The following is a 26,916-nucleotide window of genomic DNA, read 5'->3' as shown; positions in this document are numbered from 1 at the left end:
ACGCCCGAGAGTCGGGGGAGGTGGCTGGTCGGTTGATCAGGCCGGCAGCGCTTGGAAGTATTTGAGAAGGCACACGCACGGTGGTACGTGTGTGGCAAAGACCTCCTCGAGCAAACTGTGCCCTGGGTATTTATCCCCAAATCCGCACATCACTTCCCTGCGCTTGCATATTACCATATATGGCCCAATGGTCACCAAGTGGGGGTCTGTGTCCCAGGGGTTGGGCCGAAACTGTGCAGGTTTCATGCGACCAGGTAAGCCCCGCAGTTCTCACGCCAAGGTGAGAGTCTGAGGCTATTTTCTCCTCTATTGTGGAGCTAGGAAGGTCTCCTTGGGCTGCTTACCCAGATGGATCTTCCCTGGAAATAGCCCCAGGAGAGCTCCTGAAATCATTTCTTCAAGAGTCAAATCTGCTCTGAGACCTGAGGTTCAAGGTGCAGCAGTGGGTTCCTGTGATCTCGGGAGCCTGTCAGAGGGGAAGGAAAGGGAAACGGAGCCGCATCCCGGGGCCCGAGGGCTGAGAGAGGCAAGGCTGACCCTGGGTCATTGCTAGGGGAGGGCAGGCAGGAATACGTTCTAGCAGGTGCTAGGCCCGGGCACACTGCAGTGTTAGTTAACACTGGCACTAGCCTGTCGTTCAGGCTGTCTGCACACCACAGGCTGATGAGTTCTTTCCTGTACAACTCGCAATAGCAGCCAGCAGAAGGAAGATGAGCTCCAGCGACAGCAGCGAATCGGAGAATGCCCAGGCCCTGGAGGGAGCTTTCGAGGCAGAGGAGCCGTGCCTAGGGCAGAGAGGGAAACGTGATCTCCTGCCGGCTGTCTCTCTGATCGATCTGGACGAGCAAGTGGCAGAAGACGGCGAGGCAGAGACCACCCTCAGAAAGAAAAAGCGAAAACACAGGTGAGTTTCCTCCACACCGTTCTCTGCAGCCTGTTCCCTCGTGCTCCTCAGGTGTCACCTCGGCCTCCCAGGACCAGGGAGGAGCCAGCTAAGTCTGGGTGGCAGCTGCCCAGGGCCTTTCCCCAGGCCAGAGCATGGCTCGCTCGGATGTGCTTTCTCTGGACACCATGCGCATGCTGAGCCCGTGATGATCGTGGCTGCCCCATACCCCAAGCCCGCAGGCTGCTGGTCGCGTACCACAACTCCAAGGCAGACACTGTAGGTGCTTCAGCATGCGGGCCTGGGGTCCCACAGCCACGCCCACACATGCTGGATGAGACCGGGTGTTTGTCTAGGCTGGCAGGAAGGGAGACTTTGCAGGTGCTCTGGCTACAGAGACTGAGCAGGTGGAGTGCTAAGTGTCAGGAAGCAGCTCTTGTTTGGGTCCCTGGGGGTGTGACAGTAAGAGCCAGCAGGGAACCGTCTGCAGCACATAGCTCGCGTTAGTCACTGTCTCTGCCCAGCACGGGGGAGGCCTCAGCTGGAGCACTGTGTCCAGTCCTGGGCACCCCACGGTAGGACAGTGACTCTGCTCTGCAGGACGGAGATGAAAGGGCTAGAAAAACGGACCCGTGGGAAAAGGTCAAACAATTGCTGGTTTAATCTTGAGAAAAGGAGGCTGGGCGGCAGTGTTCCATCCATGTGTGGAATAAATTGTTGCTGCACCAAGGCATGTGCGGATGTGCACCACCAGTAGCAACTCAGAAGGAGCTGTGGGCACCCTGCCGATCAGCTGCGTGGCTTGGGCTCTCTGCTGAGCGGCCACACGTGCCCAGGCTCCAGGGAGCGCTGCTGGGGGCCTGTGTCTGATCCGGCTCCGGTTCTGTCAAGGGCTGTTAGAGTGGGGCTGGTGACCAGCTGCTCCCCTTGTTCAATGGAGACAGGAGAAGCAGCGATGGGCTTAGTCTGCAGCCAGGTTAGCTCCTAGGAAAAGCTTTGTAAGGACAAGGGGAGCTACGCTCCAGAGCAGGGCGGGTCTGGGATCCCCAGCCCTGGAGGTTAGAAGAGCAGTCGGCCAGCCCCCTCGCCTGGCTGGTCTTGGTACAGGACCTGCCTCAGCGCGGTTCTCTCCAGCCCCCTTGTCCCATTTCTTAGTGTGTCCACACGCCTCTGCTGGCCGTTCGCTTCCTGGCTTGGGCCGGGTACTGGCGGGGACCCAGTGTCTGTGGGGCGCCCCTGCGAGGTCACGCTGTGGTGCAGCAAGTAGGGGCTTGCAGGGTTCCCAGCCAAGCTCCGTTCCTGGCCCTTATAGGGGCCCCGGTCCCTTGGCTGCCTTAGGGAGTACGCCAGAGACCAGCGCACAGCCTCTCTGCCCACAAAGCCTGGGGCCGTCCTGGGCCAGCGCCTGACACGGGGAAGCGAAGCGCCTGGGAGGGGGCTGATAGGAACCGTGTGGACCTTCTCTGGGAAGCCAGGGTGCCGGGCCTGCATCCACTCAGGCTGGACAGCCGTTGCAAGGCTCCGGCTGCCACCGCCAGCCTGAAGGTGAGGCCTGCAGCCTGCTCTATTTTAGGCAGCCCCCGGCAGGTGGGTTGTAGGCGCGCACACTGCGGGGTGCAGGGGGCGAGTGTGCAACTGGCCATAGGGCGCCCGCTTGACTGACAGTTGCCAGGCAGGAATTATGCCAGTGGGGTTCTGCACATCTGAGCCCGCAGTGGGCGGCTTCTGCCCTCAATGCAAGGGGGAGCCCGTCTTTCCCCTTCCTTGTTCATCTGCAGAGCAGACGCCCTTGGGGAGCAGTGGCCAGGCCTCAGCCTGTCGAAAAGCAGCAGACAGCACTGACTTTTGGGGCCTGAAAGCTCTTTGGGGGAATCTCAGGCCGTTCAGTCTCCCGCCGTGTGGAATTCCAAGTGGGACCCCACCCTCCCCTCCTCACTGCCGGCCTGCCTGCCCTGTGCTGGGCCAGGGCCAGGTGTGCAGAGGGCGTCCTGTGCTGGCAGAAGGCGCTGAGGGCAGCAGGCCTCTGGGGTGGAGAACTCACAAAGAAACATGGCAGCATGTCTCTGCCCTCGCCGTGCTGGCGTCTAGCGCAGGGGCACAGGCGTCCCTTGGGAACGGCAGCTGCACTGAGCCGTTGCTCTCTCCTTCCCTCCCTTCCAGGCTGCTGTCTATCAACCTGAGCAAGTGCAAATACGAGAGCGGTGAGTGGAAGGCAAGCCAGGGCTCCTCTCAGCCCCACCTCCCTCTGGCAAGTGCTGCGGACCCACGCCCACCCAGGCACGCTGTTAGCACTGGCTGCCGTGGCTGACTGGCCCATAGCACATTCCCCCTGCGCATCCCACCCGCACTGGCCGAGCCAGCAGCTCCCCCCGGGCTGGAGAGAGGCAGGCGAGTTCAGTCCCCAGATGGCCACAGGGCGCAGGGCTCAGGGCTCAGGGCGTGCCTGCTGAGAGGCAGATGTTGGCACGCTTGCCTTGAGAGCTGCACGGCTGGGGCTGACGGGGATTGGCCCTGGGCCTGGCCTGGGCCGGAGAGTCCCCATCCCTGCCTGTGCCTCTCGCAGTGAGTGCTGGGCAGGAGGGCCGGGGTCTCTCCTGGCGCCTCGCCGTGGGGCGGGAGAACACAAACGGCAGCATCTCTCTCCCGGTGGGACTGTTAATGTCCCTGATCCACCAGGCCCACACTGACGGTCACAGTCTTGTGCTGTGGGGAGAACACGGTTTCTCGCTCTGCTGGGCCTGGCTGCCTCCTCTCGGGAGGGGCCAGATACTATGATGATCAGCACCTAAGAAGCGGGGGCAGTGGCCGTGGGGCCAGAAATCACTTCAAAGGGCTGCTCCCCAGGCCAGCTGGACAAACGCGCTTCCGGTGGGGGCAGAGCTCATCAGCTAAGGGAGAGGAATGTTCCTGCCGTGTTCCCCAGGGTCCCAGCCCCTTGTCACCTTGGCAGCTGTTGGTGGAAGTCCTGGGTGTTCCCTCCCCGGCCCGCCTGTTCCCATCTGCTCCTTCCACGGAGAGAGGCCTGGCTCTCGGCCCATCTCCCTGCCCCGCCTAGAGATGCCGCTAGCCCTGTGCTCGTTTTGCTCCAGTGCGGCGTGCTGCCCGGCACTGCGGCCTGAGGGAAGTGGGGGAGGACGAGGAGTGGACACTGTGCTGGACTGACTGCTCGGTCTCTCTGGAGCGCGTCATGAACATGAAGAGGTTTCAGGTAAAGACCCCTCCCTGGGCAGCCATGGCTGGGAAGAGCTCAGGCAAGAGGACAAGGTGGGGAGGAGTCAGTGGGACGCCAGGTGTTGCCATAGAGTAGCCCAGGTGAGCATCAGTTGTCTGTGGGACAGTCCCCACTGCCTGGCCATGGTGTGCCAGGGGCACCCTGAGCTTTGCACTGGGGGTACCCAGAAAGGTGCTCTCAGCGCCAGGTTGACGGACAGCTGGAGAGTTGCCCCCTGCTCCCCTCCCCCCTGCCACTGCTGAGTCCTTGTCCAGCCCATTGGCCCTCCAGAGGGCAGCTCTTGGGGAGGGGAGTCGCAGGTCTGAGCTAGGAGGAGCGAGCGTCTGTGCTGATGGGCTCAGGAGTGCCCCGCAGGCGGGACAGCTGCCTCCCTGGCCTGGCCACCTGCTGCTTCCCCTTTGCTCCCAAGGGCTGTCGCTCCCGCTCCTGTGGCTGACTTGTCCTTTCTGCTGCACGTCTTCCAGAAAATCAACCATTTCCCGGGTATGATGGAGATCTGCCGGAAGGACCTGCTGGCCCGCAACCTCAACCGCATGCTCAAACTCTTCCCCAAGGAGTACAACATCTTCCCCCGCACCTGGTGCCTGCCTGCTGAGTGAGTGCCCGCTCTGCCAGCCAGACACTGGCTCTGGGAGTGGGACCGCTTTCTGGGGATCTGCTGCCGACCCTGGGCCCCGACACGGGCTTTCCTGGTGTAGCCCCCTTTTTCCTCCCCAGGTTACTCGGGAGCAGGTCACACTCACAGGCGTGCCTGGGTGCCTGATGTTTTAACAGCAAAGGAGCTCCCAAGTGCTCCATGGGTGATGTTATTTAGTTGGGGATTCCCTCTCCACCCCCTTGCTCCTAAAGAATATACAATGGCGGCGCCTCCACTTGGCTGGCCCTGTGCACACTTCCTGGCGTGCCTTGGGAGCCTCCAGGAATACCGTTATTCCAACAGTAATTTGGATCTAACTCCAAGACAACAATTATGAATAATACACATCTCATTGATGCAATTAGAATCAACACACCTTCACTTAACAACTTAAAGAAACTGAGGGTCTGTCTACACTACAAAGTTAGTTCGAACTAACTTTCCTAGGCGCTACACTAGCGCTCTGTTAGTTCAAACTTAATTCGAACTAGCGGAGCGCTTAGTTCGAACTAGGTAAACCTCATTTTACGAGGATTAAGCCTAGTTCGAACTAGCTAGTTCGAATTAAGGGCTGTGTAGCCCTTTAGTTTGAACTAGTGGGAGGCTAGCCCTCCCCAGGTTTCCCTGGTGGCCACTCTGGCCAACACCAGGAAACTCTATGCCCCCCTCCCGGCCCCGGCCCCCTTAAAGGGGCACAGGCTGGCTACGGTGCCCATGCCAAGTGCAAGCCTGCCAGCACCCAGCCAGCAGACCCTGCACCTGGCACGGCACAGAGCCACCCACCCGATGCCCCCCAGCCCACCCCCTCTTCCCAGGACCAGGCTGGCGGCTCCCGGGAGCTTGCCCTGGACCGCAAGAGGCGGGCACCTTCCTGGGCTAGTGCGGACATCGTGGACCTCGTCCACGACCTCTGCACTAGGCACAGGAAAGTGGCCGGCTAGGGCAGGAGAGCTGCCAGCCTGGCCACCCAGGAGCAGGTGTGCATGAAAATCAAGGGGGTCCACTGAGACCCCGACCCTGAGCCCTGAGCTTACAATGGCCGTCCTGGGTCAGACCAAAGTTCCATCTAGCACAGTAGCCTGTCTGCCGACAGCGGCCAACCCTAGGGACCCTGGAGGGGATGGACCGAAGACAGTGACCAAGCCATTTGTCTCGTGCCATCCCTCTCCAGCCTTCCACAAACTTTGGGCAGGGACACCACTCCTACCCCCTGGCTAATACCACTCCATGGACCCAACCTCCATGACTTGATCTCACTTCCCTTTAAACTCTGTTCTAGTTGTAGCCTTCACAGCCTCCTGCAGCAAGGAGTTCCGCAGGTTAACTATTTGCTTTGTGAAGAACAACTGTCTCTTACTAGTTTGAAGCCTGCTACCCATTCCTTTCTTTTGGTGTCCTCTAGTCCTTCTTTATGGGAACTCAGGAAGAACTTTTCTGAATGCACCCTTTCCACCCAACCCCTGCTTTTAGAGACCTCTATCCTGTCCCCCCTCCGTCTCCTTTTTTCTAAGCTGAACAGTCCCAGTTTCTGTAGCCTCTCTTCATCTGGGACCTGTTCCCAACCCCTGATCATGTTAGTTGCCCTCCCTTCTCCCAGCCTTTCTCTTCCCCTCTCCCACCTCCTTTTCCCAGTCTCCCCCAGTTTTTTTCAATAAAGACAGAGTTAATGTTGGAAGAAACGTTATCTTTATTTTGTACATCAATAAGAAGAGGGGCTAGGGAAGGGTAAGTGGAAGGAGGTGAGGGAGGAATGGGGTACGAGCCCCCGATGGGGAGGACTGGGCTGGCTCTGCGGGCTTCTGGGGGTGGAAGCTCTCCTGCAGCCCCCCAATTGCCCCCTCTCCCCAGATGGCAGCCTGCGGCAAGTGCAGCCGGGCTGATGGCCAAGTGGTGTGATGTGCCCAGTGTGGGTACTCCGGGCAATCCAAGCCAGAACTTCTTTGCAAGCGGGGCACCCCTTAGAACTGTGTGTCCGGGGTGGGGGTCGGGACCCTTTAAGCGCAGCCCTTGGCTAGCCTGAGACAGCATCTCCACGCTCTAAGTCCTCCTTTTATGCCCTGCCGGCACTGCTTCCGGCCATCCTTAAGCCCTGTTCAGAGTCCACTCAATGTGGACTTGCTAGTTCGAATTAGCAAAACACTAATTCGAACTAGTTTTTAGTTCTAGACGCGTTAGTTCGAATTAGCTTAGTTCGAATTAACTAATTCGAACTAAGTTAGTTCGAACTAGCACTGTAGTGTAGACGTACCCTGAGGGTGTTAAAATTGACTAGTCGACAGGCACTTCCGCAGTCCCCCTTTGAAATGTACAAGAGCCCCTCCTGCGGAGCTCCTGGGGGCTCTTGTGTATTTCAAAGGAGGAATGCGGAACTCAGGGCCAGTGGGAAGTCCTGCTGACTCCGGGCTGCACACGGGTCCCCAGCAGGAGCTCTCGTGCATTTCAAAGCCATGGAGCCTGGGGTCAGCTGCGGAGCTCCCTGGCTGATCCTGGGTTCTGGGGAAATGCCAGGAGGAGCCCGGGGTCAGCTGGGAGTCCCTAGCTGACCCTGGGCTCCACGGCAGCTGCCACTTTGAAATGTGCAGCAGCGGCGTTTTAAAGGGGCAGCCCGCTGCAAAGCTGATCCATAGATCAGCTGTGCAGCGGCTACCTTGGAGTTTCAAAGTGGCAGCGCTGTGTGGTGCTGCCACTTTGAAGTTCCCCTTCCCCTCCCTCCTTTGCTGCCTCTGTCTCATAGAGGGAGCAAGGGAGGGGATATCGACTAGTCAACTAGTCAAAAGACTATCGGATAAGCAAATGCTTATCGGCTAGTCCACTAGTCGCCTAGTCTTTAACATCCTTAAAAGAAACAGGGTTGAACAGATTCAAAGTGAATAAAATCAATTAACAAAGGACACAGAAAGAAAGGGAACTTATCTCTCTGGCATTCGCCGCTTACCCCACCCCCGAGTGTGCACTCCTTTGGAGTCAGAGTCCCACACACTTGCTGGCGTGGGCACGCTTGGAGGTCTGCAGCTGGAGTGGAGACAGCGCCAGGCAGGTCCTGTGTGTGTCAGTCCAAGCTGAGCAGCCAACTGCAAAATCCCTCTGCCTCTGGAGTTCTGTGGCTCGGGGTCGGGGGGGGGGGGCTGGGGATGGAGTTCAGTGGCCGGGGGGCTGGGGATGGAGTTCAGTGGCCGGGGGGTGGGGATGGAGTTCAGTGGCCGGGGGGTGGGGATGGAGTTCAGTGGCCGGGGGGTGGGGATGGAGTTCAGTGACCGGGGGGCTGGGGATGGAGTTCAGTGGCCGGGGGCTGGGGATGGAGTTCAGTGACCGGGGGGTGGGGATGGAGTTCAGTGACCGGGGGGTGGGGATGGAGTTCAGTGGCCGGGGGCTGGGGATGGAGTTCAGTGGCCGGGGGGCTGGGGATGGAGTTCAGTGGCTGGGGGGTGGGGATGGAGTTCAGTGGCCGGGGGGTGGGGATGGAGTTCAGTGGCCGGGGGGTGGGGATGGAGTTCAGTGGCCGGGGGGTGGGGATGGAGGTCAGTGGCCGGGGGGTGGGGATGGAGTTCAGTGGCCGGGGGCTGGGGATGGAGTTCAGTGGCCGGGGGGTGGGGATGGAGTTCAGTGGCCGGGGGGCTGGGGATGGAGTTCAGTGGCCGGGGGGTGGGGATGGAGTTCAGTGACCGGGGGGTGGGGATGGAGTTCAGTGGCCGGGGGCTGGGGATGGAGTTCAGTGGCCGGGGGGTGGGGATGGAGTTCAGTGGCCGGGGGGCTGGGGATGGAGTTCAGTGGCCGGGGGGCTGGGGATGGAGTTCAGTGGCCGGGGGGTGGGGATGGAGTTCAGTGGCCGGGGGGCTGGGGATGGAGTTCAGTGGCTGGGGGGCTGGGGATGGAGTTCAGTGGCCGGGGGGCTGGGGATGGAGTTCAGTGGCCGGGGGGTGGGGATGGAGTTCAGTGGCCGGGGGACTGGGGATGGAGTTCAGTGGCCGGGGGGTGGGGATGGAGTTCAGTGGCCGGGGGGCTGGGGATGGAGTTCAGTGGCCGGGGGACTGGGGATGGAGTTCAGTGGCCGGGGGGTGGGGATGGAGTTCAGTGGCCGGGGGGCTGGGGATGGAGTTCAGTGGCCGGGGGGTGGGGATGGAGTTCAGTGGCCGGGGGACTGGGGATGGAGTTCAGTGGCTGGGGGGTGGGGATGGAGTTCAGTGGCCGGGGGGTGGGGATGGAGTTCAGTGGCCGGGGGGTGGGGATGGAGTTCAGTGGCTGGGGGCTGGGGATGGAGTTCAGTGGCCGGGGGCTGGGGATGGAGTTCAGTGGCCGGGGGGCTGGGGATGGAGTTCAGTGGCCGGGGGGTGGGGATGGAGTTCAGTGGCTGGGGGGTGGGGATGGAGTTCAGTGGCTGGGGGGTGGGGATGGAGTTCAGTGGCCGGGGGGCTGGGGATGGAGTTCAGTGGCTGGGGGGTGGGGATGGAGTTCAGTGGCCGGGGGGTGGGGATGGAGTTCAGTGGCCGGGGGCTGGGGATGGAGGTCAGTGGCCGGGGGGTGGGGATGGAGTTCAGTGGCCGGGGGGCTGGGGATGGAGTTCAGTGGCTGGGGGGTGGGGATGGAGTTCAGTGGCCGGGGGGCTGGGGATGGAGTTCAGTGGCTGGGGGGCTGGGGATGGAGTTCAGTGGCCGGGGGGCTGGGGATGGAGTTCAGTGGCCGGGGGGTGGGGATGGAGTTCAGTGGCCGGGGGACTGGGGATGGAGTTCAGTGGCCGGGGGGTGGGGATGGAGTTCAGTGGCCGGGGGGCTGGGGATGGAGTTCAGTGGCCGGGGGACTGGGGATGGAGTTCAGTGGCCGGGGGGTGGGGATGGAGTTCAGTGGCCGGGGGGCTGGGGATGGAGTTCAGTGGCCGGGGGGTGGGGATGGAGTTCAGTGGCCGGGGGACTGGGGATGGAGTTCAGTGGCTGGGGGGTGGGGATGGAGTTCAGTGGCCGGGGGGTGGGGATGGAGTTCAGTGGCCGGGGGGTGGGGATGGAGTTCAGTGGCTGGGGGCTGGGGATGGAGTTCAGTGGCCGGGGGCTGGGGATGGAGTTCAGTGGCCGGGGGGCTGGGGATGGAGTTCAGTGGCCGGGGGGTGGGGATGGAGTTCAGTGGCTGGGGGGTGGGGATGGAGTTCAGTGGCTGGGGGGTGGGGATGGAGTTCAGTGGCCGGGGGGCTGGGGATGGAGTTCAGTGGCTGGGGGGTGGGGATGGAGTTCAGTGGCCGGGGGGTGGGGATGGAGTTCAGTGGCCGGGGGCTGGGGATGGAGGTCAGTGGCCGGGGGGTGGGGATGGAGTTCAGTGGCCGGGGGGCTGGGGATGGAGTTCAGTGGCTGGGGGGTGGGGATGGAGTTCAGTGGCCGGGGGGCTGGGGATGGAGTTCAGTGGCTGGGGGGTGGGGATGGAGTTCAGTGGCCGGGGGGTGGGGATGGAGTTCAGTGGCCGGGGGCTGGGGATGGAGTTCAGTGGCTGGGGGGTGGGGATGGAGTTCAGTGGCTGGGGGGTGGGGATGGAGTTCAGTGGCCGGGGGGCTGGGGATGGAGTTCAGTGGCTGGGGGGTGGGGCTGGAGTTCAGTGGCCGGGGGCTGGGGATGGAGTTCAGTGGCCGGGGGGCTGGGGATGGAGTTCAGTGGCCGGGGGGCTGGGGATGGAGTTCAGTGGCCGGGGGACTGGGGATGGAGTTCAGTGGCCGGGGGGTGGGGATGGAGTTCAGTGGCCGGGGGGCTGGGGATGGAGTTCAGTGGCCGGGGGCTGGGGATGGAGTTCAGTGGCCGGGGGGCTGGGGATGGAGTTCAGTGGCCGGGGGGCTGGGGATGGAGTTCAGTGGCCGGGGGGCTGGGGATGGAGTTCAGTGGCTGGGGGACTGGGGATGGAGTTCAGTGGCCGGGGGGTGGGGATGGAGTTCAGTGGCCGGGGGGCTGGGGATGGAGTTCAGTGGCTGGGGGACTGGGGATGGAGTTCAGTGGCCGGGGGGTGGGGATGGAGTTCAGTGGCCGGGGGGCTGGGGATGGAGTTCAGTGGCCGGGGGGCTGGGGATGGAGTTCAGTGGCCGGGGGGCTGGGGATGGAGTTCAGTGGCTGGGGGACTGGGGATGGAGTTCAGTGGCCGGGGGGTGGGGATGGAGTTCAGTGGCCGGGGGGCTGGGGATGGAGTTCAGTGGCTGGGGGACTGGGGATGGAGTTCAGTGGCCGGGGGGTGGGGATGGAGTTCAGTGGCCGGGGGACTGGGGATGGAGTTCAGTGGCCGGGGGGTGGGGATGGAGTTCAGTGGCCGGGGGACTGGGGATGGAGTTCAGTGGCCGGGGGACTGGGGATGGAGTTCAGTGGCCGGGGGACTGGGGATGGAGTTCAGTGGCCGGGGGGCTGGGGATGGAGTTCAGTGGCCGGGGGGCTGGGGATGGAGTTCAGTGGCCGGGGGGTGGGGATGGAGTTCAGTGGCCGGGGGCTGGGGATGGAGTTCAGTGGCCGGGGGGCTGGGGATGGAGTTCAGTGGCCGGGGGGTGGGGATGGAGTTCAGTGGCCGGGGGGCTGGGGATGGAGTTCAGTGGCCGGGGGGTGGGGATGGAGTTCAGTGGCCGGGGGCTGGGGATGGAGTTCAGTGGCCGGGGGGTGGGGATGGAGTTCAGTGGCCGGGGGGTGGGGATGGAGTTCAGTGGCCGGGGGGTGGGGATGGAGTTCAGTGGCTGGGGGGTGGGGATGGAGTTCAGTGGCCGGGGGACTGGGGATGGAGTTCAGTGGCCGGGGGGCTGGGGATGGAGTTCAGTGGCCGGGGGGCTGGGGATGGAGTTCAGTGGCTGGGGGGTGGGGATGGAGTTCAGTGGCCGGGGGGCTGGGGATGGAGTTCAGTGGCCGGGGGGTGGGGATGGAGTTCAGTGGCCGGGGGGCTGGGGATGGAGTTCAGTGGCCGGGGGGTGGGGATGGAGTTCAGTGACCGGGGGACTGGGGATGGAGTTCAGTGGCCGGGGGGCTGGGGATGGAGTTCAGTGGCCGGGGGGTGGGGATGGAGTTCAGTGGCCGGGGGGCTGGGGATGGAGTTCAGTGGCCGGGGGGTGGGGATGGAGTTCAGTGGCCGGGGGGCTGGGGATGGAGTTCAGTGGCCGGGGGGCTGGAGATGGAGTTCAGTGGCCGGGGGGTGGGGATGGAGTTCAGTGGCCGGGGGGTGGGGATGGAGTTCAGTGGCCGGGGGGCTGGGGATGGAGTTCAGTGGCCGGGGGGGTGGGGATGGAGTTCAGTGGCCGGGGGGTGGGGATGGAGTTCAGTGACCGGGGGGTGGGGATGGAGTTCAGTGGCCGGGGGGTGGGGATGGAGTTCAGTGGCCGGGGGGTGGGGATGGAGTTCAGTGGCCGGGGGGTGGGGATGGAGTTCAGTGGCCGGGGGGCTGGAGATGGAGTTCAGTGACCGGGGGGTGGGGATGGAGTTCAGTGGCCGGGGGGTGGGGATGGAGTTCAGTGGCCGGGGGGTGGGGATGGAGTTCAGTGGCCGGGGGGCTGGGGATGGAGTTCAGTGGCCGGGGGGCTGGAGATGGAGTTCAGTGGCCGGGGGGTGGGGATGGAGTTCAGTGACCGGGGGGTGGGGATGGAGTTCAGTGGCCGGGGGGTGGGGATGGAGTTCAGTGACCGGGGGGTGGGGATGGAGTTCAGTGACCGGGGGGTGGGGATGGAGTTCAGTGGCCGGGGGCTGGGGATGGAGGTCAGTGGCCGGGGGGTGGGGATGGAGTTCAGTGGCCGGGGGGCTGGGGATGGAGTTCAGTGGCCGGGGGGTGGGGATGGAGTTCAGTGGCCGGGGGGCTGGGGATGGAGTTCAGTGGCCGGGGGGCTGGGGATGGAGTTCAGTGACCGGGGGGTGGGGATGGAGTTCAGTGGCCGGGGGGTGGGGATGGAGTTCAGTGGCCGGGGGGCTGGGGGCCGGGGAGAGGGAACAGGGTGCCAGTGGGGAAAGAGAATCCTCTGCACCCACCTCCTACAAAGAGCCCCCCCAAGAGAAGCCAGCATGCACCTCTCCCTGGGCGAACCCCCCCACGGCACAGGGGAAGCCAGCTCCTTCCTCCCCTTCCCTCCCCCCCCGCAGCAGGGGAAGCTGGTGCCTGCTTCCCCTGAGGCTGATCCCCCCTCCCATGGCACGGGGGAAACCAGTGCGTGCCTACCCCGGGACCGACCCCTTCTCCTCCCATGGTGGGGTGAAATCCCCGTGTGCCTGCTCCCCCAGGGCTGACCTCCCCCACGGCCAGAGAACCCCCACATGTGCCTCTGCCGGGGCCAATCCCCCCCCCGGGCAGGGGAAGCTGCCGGCACTTCCCTTCTCTGGGGCAGACCCCCGTCCCATGGCAGGGGAAGCCGGCGCGTGGCTTCTCTGGGGCCAACTGCCCTGCGGTGCAGGGAACGCCCCCGCGTGCCGCCTCCCCCAGGGAAGCCGTGCTCCAGGGAAGGCACCGGAAGGGGAAGGGGAAGGGGCAGGGTTTGGAATTTGGTGCCCATGCACCTTGGCGCCCCAGTCCCTATAGGCACAGGCCGCCCCTGCTGCCAGGTGACTGGTTTCCCCGCCCTCGCTGCGGAACTGGCCAGGCAGGGGCCAGGACCCCACAGCCACAGCCAGGCCCCAGGGTGAAGTCGAGTAACCAGCACTTCCTGTCACATAGCTATGGGGACTTCCAGGCCTACGGGCGCATGCGGAAGAACAGGACGTACATCTGCAAGCCGGACAGCGGCTGTCAAGGGAGGGGCATCTTCATCACCCGCAACCCCAAGGAGATTAAACACGGGGAGGACCTGATCTGCCAGCAGTACATCTCCAAGGTAACGGGGCGCCCTGGGGCCGGGCAAGGCGTGAGCGTCTGGCCAGCCGTGCCCTGCGCTCCTGCTGCCAGCTCCCTCTGCGACCGCTCAGCCGGCGGCGGGGCCAGGCTGCCCTCCCTCCCTCCCTCCCTCCCTCCCATGAGCAGCCACATGTCTGCAGCTCACAGCCACGCCACCCTTGTCTCTTACAGCCCTTCCTTATTGATGGCTTCAAATTTGACATGCGCATCTATGTCCTGGTCACGTCCTGTGACCCCCTGAAGATTTTTGTCTATGAGGAAGGGCTGGTCCGCTTTGCCACCACGAGGTTCATCGAGCCCAGCAGCAGCAACCTGGTAAAGAAGGGATGTTTCTAAGTAACTGTGTAGCGTCCGTCGGACTAGGGTGGGCTGCAGACCCCGGGGAGCTCAGGCCTCATCCCCTCTCCTGCTCTGGCTGCTCCTCCCCCAGTCCCTTTACTCCCTGTCAGGGCGCTTAGTCCCACGGGGCTGCTCCCCAGCTTTGCCAGGCTCCCAGGGAGCAGGGGGCAACTCTCCCTTGTGCACAGGGGCAGTGCGGGCTCCAGCCAGGAAGAGGAAAGATGGAGAGAATGGGTGTTTGGAAAGGGAGCGGGGTGGACGGCCGGGCAGAAGGGGGAGGACGAGGAGCAGGAGCAGGGTGTGGGGAAATGGAAGAGGAGATATGGGGGAACTCAAGGGCAGGGGAGCAACGAGCGCGCTAGACACCTGTGACCCGAGTCCGGGCGGCGGAGCTGAGCAGTGGCCCAGGGCAGGGTTGTGGACCCCGCGAGCAAACGTGGTTAAGGGCAACACCCCCGTTTGCTACAGTAGGGAGCTTATCTCCCTGCGTCAGGGCCCGGGGCCGGGGCCGGGGACAGTGGGTGGGCCTGGGCCCCCTCTCCGCTGTCCGGAGGCGACCACGGAGTCCAGTCATGGTGGTCGGCTGGACACGGGGCGACCTGCCAGTAGGTTGGCCCTGGACTATTCAGGGACTGGGGGCGCGGGGGCGCGTGTAACCAGATAACGGGGTAATTTGCACAAATGACGAGTATGGACTCATGACACAGCTGATCGAGGCCACCAGCGAGTTCTCCTGCCTCTGCTGGCAGCCCTCCAGCTAATCAGCCCTGCGCACCGAGAGCCTGCACGGATACGCACTTTGTCTGCCTCTCACCTGCCACCCACATCCACGGCCCACATTGGCAGGCTCTGCACCCCCTGCAGGCACAGCCCCTCCCTCTAGGACCCGAGGCTCCTTTCTCGGATGACGGAAGAAAAGGGGCAGATTGTCCGTCTGTTCCACTTGCAGAAACTGTCGGCCCCTCCTGTGCTGAGGATTCCCAGCATGGGGAAGGCCCCTGGGCATAGCTCCAGGTAGCCCACTCCTGTCTCCCGTGGCCTGGCCCATGCGGTGCGCAGAGGGCGGGGGCTGGTTCTGCTGTTCCCAGATAGCAGATGGGTGGCCGAGCGGGCGGGTTTGCTGCTGACCGGAGCTGGGTGGCCGAGCGGACGGGTTTGCTGCTGACCGGAGCCGGGCGCGCAGGAGCTGCTGGGGCTGGGCGGCTGTGTGGGCAGGTTTGCTACTGACCGGTGTCGGGCGGCCGAGCAGGGGGGCTGTAGAACGGAGGCCTAGGCCGGAGGAGTGGCCGGGCAGACTAGAAGGCTCTCGTGGACTGCGAGGTCGAGTGTCCACTCTCATGCTTCCCTCCCTCAGGATGACATCTGCATGCACCTGACCAACTACGCCATCAACAAGCACAATGAGAACTTCATCCGAGACGACATGATGGGCAGCAAGAGGTACATGCTGCCCTGCCCCCACCCACTTCCCTGGGGCTTCCTTCCCTGGGGCTCTTCTGTAAGGTGGCTGGGGTGGAGGGCCCCCACGACAGTGTCTTGGGGCTCCAAGGTCTGCTTCTGGCCCCCCTGAGCCGAGACACCCCCTCCGTGGGGGCCTGTGCTCGGGTACCATGGGGCTTGCTGGCTTGCTCAGAAGCAGCACTGGGCTCCGTCCCCTGCTCCCCACACCTGCCCAGCCCCTGTGGCCAGCCTGGTGAGGCTGCTCCAGCTGCAGAATCCCTTTGGCTTGGCTGCCCCCCTCACCTCTTTGCTGCCCAAACAGGAAGCTCTCCACCTTGAACGCCTGGATGATGGACCATAGCTACGACACCACCGAGCTCTGGGAGGACATCGAGGACATCATCATAAAGACCCTGATCTCCGCCCACCCGGTGCTGAAGCACAACTACCGCACCTGCTTCCCCAAGCACGTCAGCGGCTGCGCCTGCTTCGAGATCCTGGGCTTTGACATCCTGCTGGACAGAAAGCTGAAGCCCTGGCTGCTGGAGGTGAGGGAAGCCCCCCGCCCCTGCACAGCTGCGGCCCCCCAGGGGAGAAGGGGGCTGAAGCTGGGTACGTGGCAGCCAGTTTAGCGGGACTGAAGGCCACTGCAGCCTCTGCAGCCCTCCTGCCGTGAGGCGCGGGGAGGCAGGGAGCCAGCAGTCCCCGGCCCATGAGGTGCAAGGCAAGGTCTTCCCTAAGCTTCCAGCATGATAGCCGGGACTTCCTGCATCCCAGGCGCCTTGGCAGGGTCCCGTCTGATCATTTCCGGCCCTGTGCGGAATGAATTTTGTTGTGTGCACCAAATTGCGGTGATGGGCGGGAAACCAAACCTCAGCTATTATGCGTGTTTCTAAGGTTCCCGCAGGGATAATGAGTCCAGCCCATGACAGGCTAAAGCATGTTAGAACTCACTATTCAAAGACTACATGTGAGTGTCAGAGAAAAATACACTTTATGAAATGTACAGACCAGTCAAAAGCCCAAAATAGCACACTGTGAGGGAAGTGTCCATAGTAAAAGTATGTGAGTGTGAAAGACTGTGTGAGTGTGTTTGTGTGAGAGACGCACCGTGCGTATGAAAGACAGGCACAGTGTATAGGACTGTGATAGAAATGTAGCGGTCTTAGTCTGGTGTATCTGAAACAAAATACAGGACTATGTAGCACTTTAAAGACTAACAAGATGGTTTATTAGATGATGAGCTTTCGTGGGCCAGACCCACTTCCTCAGATCAAATAGTGGAAGAAAATTCTCACAACCATATATACCAAAGGATACAATTAAAAAAAATGAACACATATGAAAAGGACAAATCACATTTCAGAACAGAGGGGGGATGGGGGGGAGGTAAATGTCTGTGAGCTAATGGTATTAGAGGTGATAATTGGGGAGGCTATCTTTGTCATGGGTAGGATAATTCATGTCTTTGTTTAGACCAAGGCGTAAAGTGTCGAATTTAAGCATGAATGACAGGTCAGAGAATTCTCTTTCAAGTCTGGTGTTAAAAGGCCTTTGAAGCAGGATGCAGGTAATCAAGTCGTTGAGACAATGTCCTTTCTGGTTGAAATGACAAGAAACAGTTTTTTCTTTGTGATCCTGTCTAATATCTGTTTTGTGGGCATTGATCCTTTGGCGAAGTGTCTGAGACGTTTGTCCAATGTACATAGCAGACGGACACTTTCGGCACATGATAGCATAGATTATATTTCTGGATGCACAGGAATATGTGTTCTTGATCTTATAACTCACTTGGATAGGTCCAATAATGGTGTCAGCAGAGTGAATATGTGGACAAAGCTGGCAACGGGGTTTGTTGCAAGGGAAGGTACCAGGATTGGTATTAGTGTGGTATGTCCTGTGGTTGTTGGTAAGAATCATCTTGAGGTTAGGTGGTTGTCTATAGGAGACTATGGGTCTGTCTCCAGAGCCTCTTGGGCTACGTCTAGACTGGCATGATTTTCCAGAAATGCTTTTAATGGAAAAGTTTTCTGTTAAAAGCATTTTCAGAAAAGCGCGTCTAGATTGGCAGGACGCTTTTCCCCCAAAGCACTTTTTGGGGAAAAGCGTCCGTGCCAATCTAGACGCGCTTTTGTGCAAAAAAGCCCCAATCGCCATTTTTGCCATCGGGGCTTTCTTACGGAAAACAAATCTGAGCTGTCTACACTGGCCCTTTTGCTCAAAAGCTTTGCGCAAAAGGACTTTTGCCTGAACGGGAGCAGCACAGTATTTCCACAAAAGCACTGATTTCTTACAGCAGGAAGTCAGTGTTCTTGTGGAAATTCAAGCGGCCAGTGTAGACAGCTGGCAAGTTTTTCCGCAAAAGCATCTGCTTTTGCGGAAAAACTTGCCAATCTAGACACAGCCTTGGAGTATGGTATCCTGTTCCAGTATAGGCTGTAGTTTATTGATAATGTGTTGGAGGGGTTTAAGTTGGGGGCTGTAGGTGATGACAAGAGGTGTTCTATTGTTGGTTTTCTTGGGTCTGTCTTGTAGTAGATGGTTTCTAGGTATTCGTCTGGCTTTTTCAATTTGCTTTTTTATTTCTCCAGGTGGGTAGTTGAGGTTTATAAATGCTTGGTAGAGATCCTGAAGTTTCTGGCCTCTGTCTGTGGGATTAGAGCAGATGCGGTTGTATCGAAGGGCTTGGCTATAGATGATGGATTGTGTGGTGTGTTCTGGATGGGAGCTGGAGGCATGTAGGTAACTGTATGGGTCAGTGGGTTTTCTGTAGAGGGTGGTGTCTAATTTTCCATTGTTGATTTGTACTGCCGTGTCCAGGAAGTGGATCTCTCGTATAGAATGGTCCAGGCTGAGGTTGATGGTGGGGTGTGGGTTGTTGAAATCTCTGTGGAATGTCTCCAGTGTTTCTTGGCCATGCGTCCAGATCATAAAGATGTCATCGATGTAGCGTAAGTAGAGAAGGGGTAAAAGGGGACGGGAGCTGAGGAAGTGTTGTTCTAGGTCAGCCATAAAGATGTTAGCAGACTGTGGGGCCATGCGTGTACCCATGGCTGTGCCGCTGATCTGGAGCTATAAGTTGTTCTCAAACTGGAAATAATTGTGGGTGAGAACGAAGTTACATAGGTCTGCTGTCAGGCTGGCAGTGGTGTCCTCTGGGATAGTGTTTCTAATAGCTTGTAACCCGTCTCCATGTGGGATGTTGGTGTCTAGAGCTTCTACGTCCATGGTGGCCAGGATGGTGTTATCGGGGAGGTTATCGATGTTCTGTAGTTTCCTGAGGAAGTCAGTAGTGTCTCGGGGATAGCTGGGGGTGTTGGGCCGCTACCGGGCCGTGGAAAGAAAATGCCGGGCCTCAGCGTGCCTGGTGGCTGCCGGCCCTTAGGCCGATTCGACCCCTTTGGTCGAATCGGGCCCACGCCCCTGCACCCGGAAGTGCCGGCGAGTGACGAGCCGGGCCCTGCTCCAGCGCTTGTGGAGCTGGGTCTCTCCCCGGCTCTGCCTGGAGCGGGCCCCGCCCCCGCGCGTCCTCCCGCCCCGGCCCCGGACGTCTCTGCCGCGCGCAGCTCCTCCTCGCTGCCTGCCGCCCGTGCGCGGCGTTGCACGTGGGCGGGGAGGACGCCCGGGCGTGACGTGACGTAACGGCCCAGGGTTTCGAAACCCGCGGGAGGCACGTGGCGGGGCCTGGCTGGCTCCGGGTTCGGCCTCCGGGGCCTGAGCGCGGCCCCCGGCCCCGCAGCGTGGAAGGAGAAGGTGGGAACCGGCTCGTGCGGCAGCGGCGAGGAAAGGAGAAGGGGAAGGCACCAAGGGACAGGGTGCGGGAGAGAGAGACAAATGGCAGGGGGCCAAGTGCAGACCATGAGGGAAAGGGCAGGAGGGGAGGTGTTAGGGGGAGGGGGGACAGGGTGATGCTGGGAGAGGGAGGAGAGGGGAAGGGCACGGGGGGGGGGGGGGCTGGAGGGGGAGGTGCTGGGAGGAGGCTTGAGAGAAGGGGCGGGCATGAGGAAGGTCAGGATGGAACAAATTGTGTGTGAGGGCCCAGAGGGGCAGGAGGGGAATGGGGCAGAGACGGGTGAGGGGGTGGGTATTAGGGGAAAAGGAGGCACCAGGAGGGCGCAGGGTAAGGGAAGGTGCAGGTGCCAGGGGATTCTGGGGCCACCAGAAGCAGAACTGGATGGGGGAATCGGGGCAGGCTGGGGAGATTGGGGGGCTGGTGGAGGCAGGGCTGCCGGGGGGTGCGAGGTTGGGGGCAGGGAGCTGGCCGGGGAAGATGTGGGCGGGGTGGGAGAAGCGGCTGCCGGAAGGAGGGCTGGACGCAGGCAGCGGGGCTGGCCAAGGGAGATCGGGAGGAGACACGGGGGAGAACTGGCTGCCCGGGAGGGGGCTGGGGGAAGTGGGGCTGGCCAGAGGCGCAGCAAGGGGAGCAGGGGGGAGGAATGAATCGGCCTGCAGGGAGTGGGACTGACCCGACCCCGTTCCCCTCTCCCCCCCCCACAAAGCACGAGTTAGTCTGGCACAGGGATTCTACTGTCCGTCCCCCCCTTTCCCCCTCCCCCCCACCCCTCGAGTAGTTGCGAACTATCTGGCTGGTGGACACACTCGTGCAGCCTGAGCACATTTACCAGCCGGGCAGTTCGAAACTACAAACCGATACATCTAGTAAAAATACAACGTCCCTCCTGAGAAAATACCAGACGTGTTCCATGACGTGTTCTGTGTCTGCTATTTGCTCAGTTTGGTTTTCATGTGTTTATATTTTTGGGCTGCAAAAAGCAGAACTGAAAAAAAAGGGTTCCAATGAAAGTACAAAGTTTGGGAAACCCTGGTCTCACCAGCTTTCTGTCTGTCTTACAGCCCATGTCTCCAATCCACATTCCTTAACTTGCTGGCAAGAATATTGTGGGTGACCGTATCAAAAGCTTTGCTAAAGCTGGCACTGGGAGATTTGGGAGGACCAGAAACAGCTTATTTGAATATTCATCATTTGATTAATGAATATGCAAATGAACATCACTGGTCCTCCAAAAGTTCATGAATGGATTTATTGGTCCCCGTGGCAAAAAGTTTGGGAACCTCTGGCGTAGGGTTTGAGAAGAGAGTCTACACAGCTGGATAAACCAGAGATGATGGGATGTCCGGGGTGCCCAGGTTTATGGATTTTGGGAAGCAGATAGAACAATCCTGGTCGGGGGTCAGAAGGTGATTCTGTGAGGATTTGTTCCCGAGTAGCTGTGGGGAGGCTTTTAAGGAGACAGTGTAGTTTCTTTTGGTAGTCCAAGGTGGGATCAGAGGAGGGAGGTTTGTAAAATGTGGTGTTCGAGAGTTGTCTGGTTGCCTCCTGCTTATAGTCGGCCTTATTCATAATGACCACAGCACCCCCTTTGTCAGCTGGTTTGATTACAATGTCCAGGTTGTTTTTGAGACTCTGGATGGCATGTTGTTCAGCGCGGCTGAGATTGTGTGTCGCTTGTTGTCGTTTGCGAATAATGTCAGTCTGTGCGTTGTTGCGGAAGCTGTGTATATAGAAATCCAGATTGTAATTCCGACCGTCAGGGGGAGTCCATATAGAATTATTCTTCCTTTTGTGTTGATAGGGGGGATCTGGTAGGTCAGATTGATGTTCATTGGCGGTTTGGAAATATTCTCGGAGGCGGAGGCGGCGAAAAAAAGCCTCAAGGTCACTGCAAAATTGTATCCAGTTTGTGGGGGAGGTGGGCAACTAAAATGATTAGGGGTTTGGAACGGGTCCCATATGAGGAGAGGTTAAAGCAACTGGGACTTTTCAGTTTAGAAAAGAGGAGACTGAGGGGGGATATGATAGAGGTCTATAAAATCATGAGTGGTGTGGAGAGGGCTGATAAAGAAAAGTTATTTATTAGTTCCCTAAATAGAAGAACTAGAGGACACCAAATGAAATTAATGGGTAGCAGGTTTAAAACTAATAAGCGAAAGTTCTTCTTCACACAGCGTGTTGTCAACCTGTGGAACTCCTTGCCAGAGGAGCTGTGAAGGCTAGGACTATAATAGAGTTTAAAGAGAATATCCATGGGCAGCGAGTTGTGTGGGCTCGTGGTGCCCATGCTCCACCAATATTTGAAGCTGGAGCGGGCCCTACCCCCCCCCTTCCCCGCGTCCTCCCACCCCGGCCCCAGAGCATCTCTCCCCCGGCCCCAGACTGTCCCTGCCATGCGCAACCTTCACTGAACTCCCCCTTGCCGGCTGCTGCCGCCATGCGTGGCGTGTTCAAACCGGTGGGCGGGGAGACGCCCGGGCGTGATGTAACGTCACGGTCCAGGATTTTAAAACTGCTGGGCTCTGCGTTGCGGGTTTGGAGTCCGGGGATGGAGCACAGACTCCAGCCACACAAAGTGGAAGGCAGAAGGTAGAGGAGGGGGAGGGCTGGGAGAGGAAGGGGCTTGTGCGGAGGGGGAGGGGAGAGGGGGAAGAAAGGGGAAGGCACCAATGGACAGGGTGGAGGAGAGACAAATGCCAGGGGGCCAAGTGCAGACAATGAGGAAAAGGGCAGGAGGGGAGGTGTCAGTGGGAGGGGAACAGGGTGATGCTGGGAGGGGAGAGGGGAAGGGCATTGGGGGCTGGAGGAGGAGGTGCTAGGAGAAGGTGTGAAAGAAGGGGTGGGCATGTGGAAGGCCGGGATGGAGAAAGTCATGTGTGAGGGCACAGAGGTATGGGGGGCAGAGGGTGGTGAGGGGGTGGGCATCAGGGAAAAAGAGGGCAAAGGGGGCAGGGGCAGTGAGGGAAGGGGGAGGCACCAGGAGGGTGCAGGGGTAAGAGAAGGTGCAGGTGCCAGGGGATACTGGGGGTGAAGCAGAAGGGCAGACACCTGCAGGGGAGGGACCAGCACCAGAGGAGAGGCAGGGCAGGTTTGTAGTGGGTGGTGTTAGGAGAGGGGTAGCTCACATAATCAGAGTGGGGCTACTGGAGAAGTGGGCACAGGGGGGAGAGAAGGGCTGGTGGAGGGGGGTAGGTCTCAGGAGGGCTGAGGGCAGTGAGAAGGGCAGGAGTCAGGACAGCAGGGAAGGGTGAGGAGATGGGGGGCAGCAGGCACCAGGGGAGCTGATGGAGCAAGGGGAGGAGACATGGCAGCAGAGGGAAAAGGTAAAGGTTTAAAAATATTTATTAATAACTTGGGTGCCACAGTGGCGCATCCAGACAAGCCCCATGACCTCAGTGCTGGTGCACAACACAACATTCATTTTGCTCATGTGAGGAAACTCTTAGGCTGTGTCTGCACTGGCGGTGTCTTGTACCAAGGGTTCTTGTGCAAGAACACGTCCACACTGCCATGTGCGAGCTGTACTTTTGCACAAGAGAATCCATGGCGGTGTGGATGCTCTCTTGCGCACGAAAGCTCCAATGGCCATTTTAGCCGTAAGAGTTTCTTGCGCAGGAAATCCCTGCCGAGCGTCCACGCTGCCCTCTTGCGAAGAGAGCTCACACCTGTTAGAAAGAGCGTCACTCTTGCACAAGACGCCCTCTCCCACCACGCCGGACTGTAAATCTCCTTGCGCAAGGGCAGGCGGGCAGTGCGGATGCTCTGTGGGTTCTTACCAAGAACGGCTGTACTTGTGCAAGAAGCCGCAAGCATAGACAGAGCCTTAGAGGGAACCCTTCCCCCAGCCTCTCCGCCCCCGAGTTAATGGCACACACGTTGGGTTAATGCAACTGCAGGATAGTTGCATGGGGGGGCTGGTGGGGGCCAAACTAATCCCTGTTGGTAGGAGGATGGTGGGAAAAGCCCGTCGAGAGGGGTCACATGACACCTTTACTTCTGGTGCATCTTGCCCCGAGTGTGTTACCTCCAGAGGCCTGGCTAACGTGTGTGTGTGTGTGTGTGTGTGTGTGTGTGTGTGTGTGTGTGTGTGTGTGTGTGTCAAGGGGCGTGACTAATGGGGATTGGGGGCGTGGCTAATGGGGCACCACCAAAAATTATACAAACCTGCTGCCCATGCCAATATCCTCAGCCATGAAGACTGAAGAAAAGAATTCATTTAGCTTCTCTGCCCAAGGGGGGGGGGATCGGAGCCCAGCAGCGGGAGCCCGTGTGAGGAGCAGCCGCAGGCCCAGGGTACCCGAGGGGGGGGCTCAGAGCCCAGCAGCGGGAGCCCGTGTGAGGAGCAGCCGCAGGCCCAGGGTACCTGAGGGGGGGGCTCAGAGCCCAGCAGCGGGAGCCCGTGTGAGGAGCAGCCGCAGGCCCGGGGTACCCGAGGGGGGGGGCTCAGAGCCCAGCAGCGGGAGCCCGTGTGAGGAGCAGCCGCAGGCCCGGGGTACCCGAGGGGGGGGCTCAGAGCCCAGCAGCGGGAGCCCGTGTGAGGAGCAGCCGCAGGCCCGGGGTACCCGAGGGGGGGGGCTCAGAGCCCAGCAGCAGGAGCCCGTGTGAGGAGCAGCCGCAGGCCCGGGGTACCCGAGGGGGGGGCTCAGAGCCCAGCAGCGGGAGCCCGTGTGAGGAGCAGCCGCAGGCCCGGGGTACCCGAGGGGGGGGCTCAGAGCCCAGCAGCGGGAGCCCGTGTGAGGAGCAGCCGCAGGCCCGGGGTACCCGAGGGGGGGGGCTCAGAGCCCAGCAGCGGGAGCCCGTGTGAGGAGCAGCCGCAGGCCCGGGGTACCCGAGGGGGGGGCTCAGAGCCCAGCAGCGGGAGCCCGTGTGAGGAGCAGCCGCAGGCCCGGGGTACCCGGGGGGGGGGGCTCAGAGCCCAGCAGCGGGAGCCCGTGTGAGGAGCAGCCGCAGGCCCGGGGTACCTGAGGGGGGGGCTCAGAGCCCAGCAGCTGGAGCCCGTGTGAGGAGCAGCCGCAGGCCCGGGGTACCCGAGGGGGGGGCTCAGAGCCCAGCAGCGGGAGCCCGTGTGAGGAGCAGCCGCAGGCCCGGGGCTGCCCGAGGGGGGGGCTCAGAGCCCAGCAGCGGGAGCCCGTGTGAGGAGCAGCCGCAGGCCCGGGGCTGCCCGAGGGGGGGGCTCAGAGCCCAGCAGCGGGAGCCCGTGTGAGGAGCAGCCGCAGGCCCGGGGTACCCGAGGGGGGGGCTCAGAGCCCAGCAGCGGGAGCCCGTGTGAGGAGCAGCCGCAGGCCCGGGGTACCCGAGGGGGGGGCTCAGAGACCAGCAGCGGGAGCCCGTGTGAGGAGCAGCCGCAGGCCCGGGGTACCCGAGGGGGGGGCTCAGAGACCAGCAGCGGGAGCCCGTGTGAGGAGCAGCCGCAGGCCCGGGGTACCCGAGGGGGGGGCTCAGAGACCAGCAGCGGGAGCCCGTGTGAGGAGCAGCCGCAGGCCCGGGGTACCCGAGGGGGGGGCTCAGAGACCAGCAGCGGGAGCCCGTGTGAGGAGCAGCCGCAGGCCCGGGGTACCCGAGGGGGGGGCTCAGAGCCCAGCAGCGGGAGCCCGTGTGAGGAGCAGCCGCAGGCCCGGGGCTGCCCGAGGGGGGGGGCTCAGAGCCCAGCAGTGGGAGCCCGTGTGAGGAGCAGCCGCAGGCCCGGGGTACCCGAGGGGGGGGCTCAGAGCCCAGCAGCGGGAGCCCGTGTGAGGAGCAGCCGCAGGCCCGGGGCTGCCCGAGGGGGGGGGCTCAGAGCCCAGCAGCGGGAGCCCGTGTGAGGAGCAGCCGCAGGCCCGGGGCTGCCCGAGGGGGGTTCGGAGCCCAGCAGCGGTTTTGGGCGTCAGGCGAGTCGTTTGTGGTGCAGGTGAATCACTCTCCCAGCTTCACCACGGACTCGCGCCTGGACCAGGAGGTGAAGGACGCGCTGCTCTGTGACACCATCAACCTCATCAACCTGCGAGCCTGCGACAAGAGGAAGGTGCTGGAGGAGGACAAGCGGCGGGTGAAGGAACGGCTCTTCCAGGCCCACCAGCTGCCTCGGGAAGCCAGGTACCGCGCCAGCGAGGAGAGAGCAGCACCGCGAGGCCAGAGGCTGCTCTGTGGGGCCTGCCAGGGACGCCACATGGCGGCTCCCCCCGAGGCTCTGAGACTGCAGTGCCCCAGAGCAGTGCTGCTTCCCTGCCCGCGCCCCCATGCGCTTGGCTGAGGCCCAGACCCGAGTGGAGAGGCCAGCCAGCTGCCGGGCCCCTGCCAAACACGGGTCGGTTCGTGGCTGAGGGGGGCCCGGCTCAGCCGCAGCAAAGGCTCCTGGCACCCGCCACTCAGACGCTCTGCCCCGGCCCGGCCCGGCGTCGAGCTCTCACAGGCGGCACCGAGGGCTGGGAGGGGGGACCAGGGCGGCGTTGCCTGGCCAGTGACCCGAGGGCATGTTGCCTTGGAGCAGTGGATGGAGGCCGGGTGCCCCACCCCGGGGGGAAATGCCAGCTGGACCCCTGGACAGTGCAGCGTCTGGGCCCTGTCCCACCCTGCTGCCTGCCCCAGGGACGTGTGCACCACGGCCCCTCTCCACTCTGCTCCTGCCTGCAGGCGCGAGCAACTCGAGAGCAGCCAGGCGGCCTGGCTGGCCCAAGCTGAGTCATATGAGAACACTCACCTGGGCGGGTACCGGCGCATTTACCCTGCGTGCGGGACCGACAAGTACGAGCCCTTCTTCAAGCACAGCGGCTCCCTCTTCAAAGAGACCGTGGCCTCCAAGGCCAGAGAGGAGTGTGCCAGGTACACGGCTGTCTGGGTGCCACGGCGGGGAACACGCGGGGCTCCGTCGCCAGGGCACAGCTCCGTGTCCTCCACATGCCGTCTCTGCCCTGCCGCTGGCCCCGCGAGGGGGATGCCCCAGAGCACAGGGGATGGTCCCGGAGGGGCCTTGTAGCCTCCACCCTGGTGTGTCCCCACCCTGTCCAGCTGGCACAGCCTGGTGCAAAGGGCATTTCCGTAGGGGGTGGGAACAGCTGGCCACGGCCCAGGGCCCAGCCCCCTCCGCCAGGGTGAGCCCAGCCTGCCACAGGCCTCCCCGGGAGCGGCCTTGACCCGGGCTGCTGGGTCTTGCCAGGCAGCAGCTGGAGGAAATCCGCCTGAAGGAAGAGCAGCGAGAGGTCACCACGGGCAAGAAGAAGAAGGAGCGAAAGGAGAACCTGCAGGGCGAGTCAGCCGGGGAGAAATCCCGCCCCCGCGGCAAGGCCAAGGCTCCTCTCACCCGCCTCACCTACAGCAGCGCCAGGCCCCGCGACAGGAAGGTAGCGCCGCTCTCCTCCAGCCTGTGGAGTCTCTGTCCCCTCGCCCTGCCTGGCACCCCCCCTGCTCCAGGCAGCCTGCGGCCTCAGCCCCTCTCCACGTCCCAGCCCTGCCTAGCGCCTGATTATCCCTTTCAGACGCAGCAGCTGGCGTTTGACTCCATGCGGCCCCAGGAGATCGTGGAAGAGGAGGAGGCAGAGCGGATCAAGGCTCTTCTGCAGCGCGAACACCTCATCCAGGATCTGGGCATCGTGGATCAGCTCTCTCGGCTGCTCCACATCACCGAGCCCAGGCCAGTGGATGTCCACAGGCCCCACGTCAATCTCACCGAGAGCCAGGTACGGGTGGGCACCGAGAGGCACCGCCTGGGCCGGGCCAGGCAGGAGGTGGTGCTGAGGACACAGGCGTTGCTGGGCTAGCTGAGAGCGAGGGCTGGGTTGGCCAGTCCTTCTGGTCAGTTTTCTTGT

General features: G+C 61.8%; 1 protein-coding gene across 6 annotated transcripts in view; it reads left to right on the top strand.

The window, feature by feature from the left end:
- TTLL13 (tubulin tyrosine ligase like 13) overlaps window positions 1-26,916 on the top strand; it is a 67,489-nt gene that overhangs the window by 30,975 nt on the left and 9,598 nt on the right. For 3 of the 6 annotated variants that reach the window (XM_075918048.1, XM_075918046.1, XM_075918045.1), the window contains 12 exons: window positions 694-904; window positions 3,044-3,084; window positions 3,973-4,091; window positions 4,580-4,710; window positions 13,387-13,543; window positions 13,735-13,878; window positions 15,257-15,342; window positions 15,665-15,890; window positions 25,023-25,207; window positions 25,745-25,933; window positions 26,268-26,451; window positions 26,587-26,787. In XM_075918048.1, coding sequence (XP_075774163.1) covers window positions 711-904; window positions 3,044-3,084; window positions 3,973-4,091; window positions 4,580-4,710; window positions 13,387-13,543; window positions 13,735-13,878; window positions 15,257-15,342; window positions 15,665-15,890; window positions 25,023-25,207; window positions 25,745-25,933; window positions 26,268-26,451; window positions 26,587-26,787 — 1,857 coding nt within the window. In that variant the 5' untranslated portion in view covers window positions 694-710. The remainder of the gene's footprint in view (window positions 1-693; window positions 905-3,043; window positions 3,085-3,972; window positions 4,092-4,579; window positions 4,711-13,386; window positions 13,544-13,734; window positions 13,879-15,256; window positions 15,343-15,664; window positions 15,891-25,022; window positions 25,208-25,744; window positions 25,934-26,267; window positions 26,452-26,586; window positions 26,788-26,916) is intronic. The other 3 variants (XM_075918044.1, XM_075918047.1, XM_075918049.1) reach the window with 2 other exon arrangements.

Source organism: Pelodiscus sinensis, unplaced genomic scaffold, assembly GCF_049634645.1.
Source record: "Pelodiscus sinensis isolate JC-2024 unplaced genomic scaffold, ASM4963464v1 ctg130, whole genome shotgun sequence".
In the NCBI taxonomy this organism is placed as follows: Eukaryota; Metazoa; Chordata; order Testudines; family Trionychidae; genus Pelodiscus; species Pelodiscus sinensis.
This window is presented reverse-complemented; position numbering and strand designations above follow the sequence as displayed.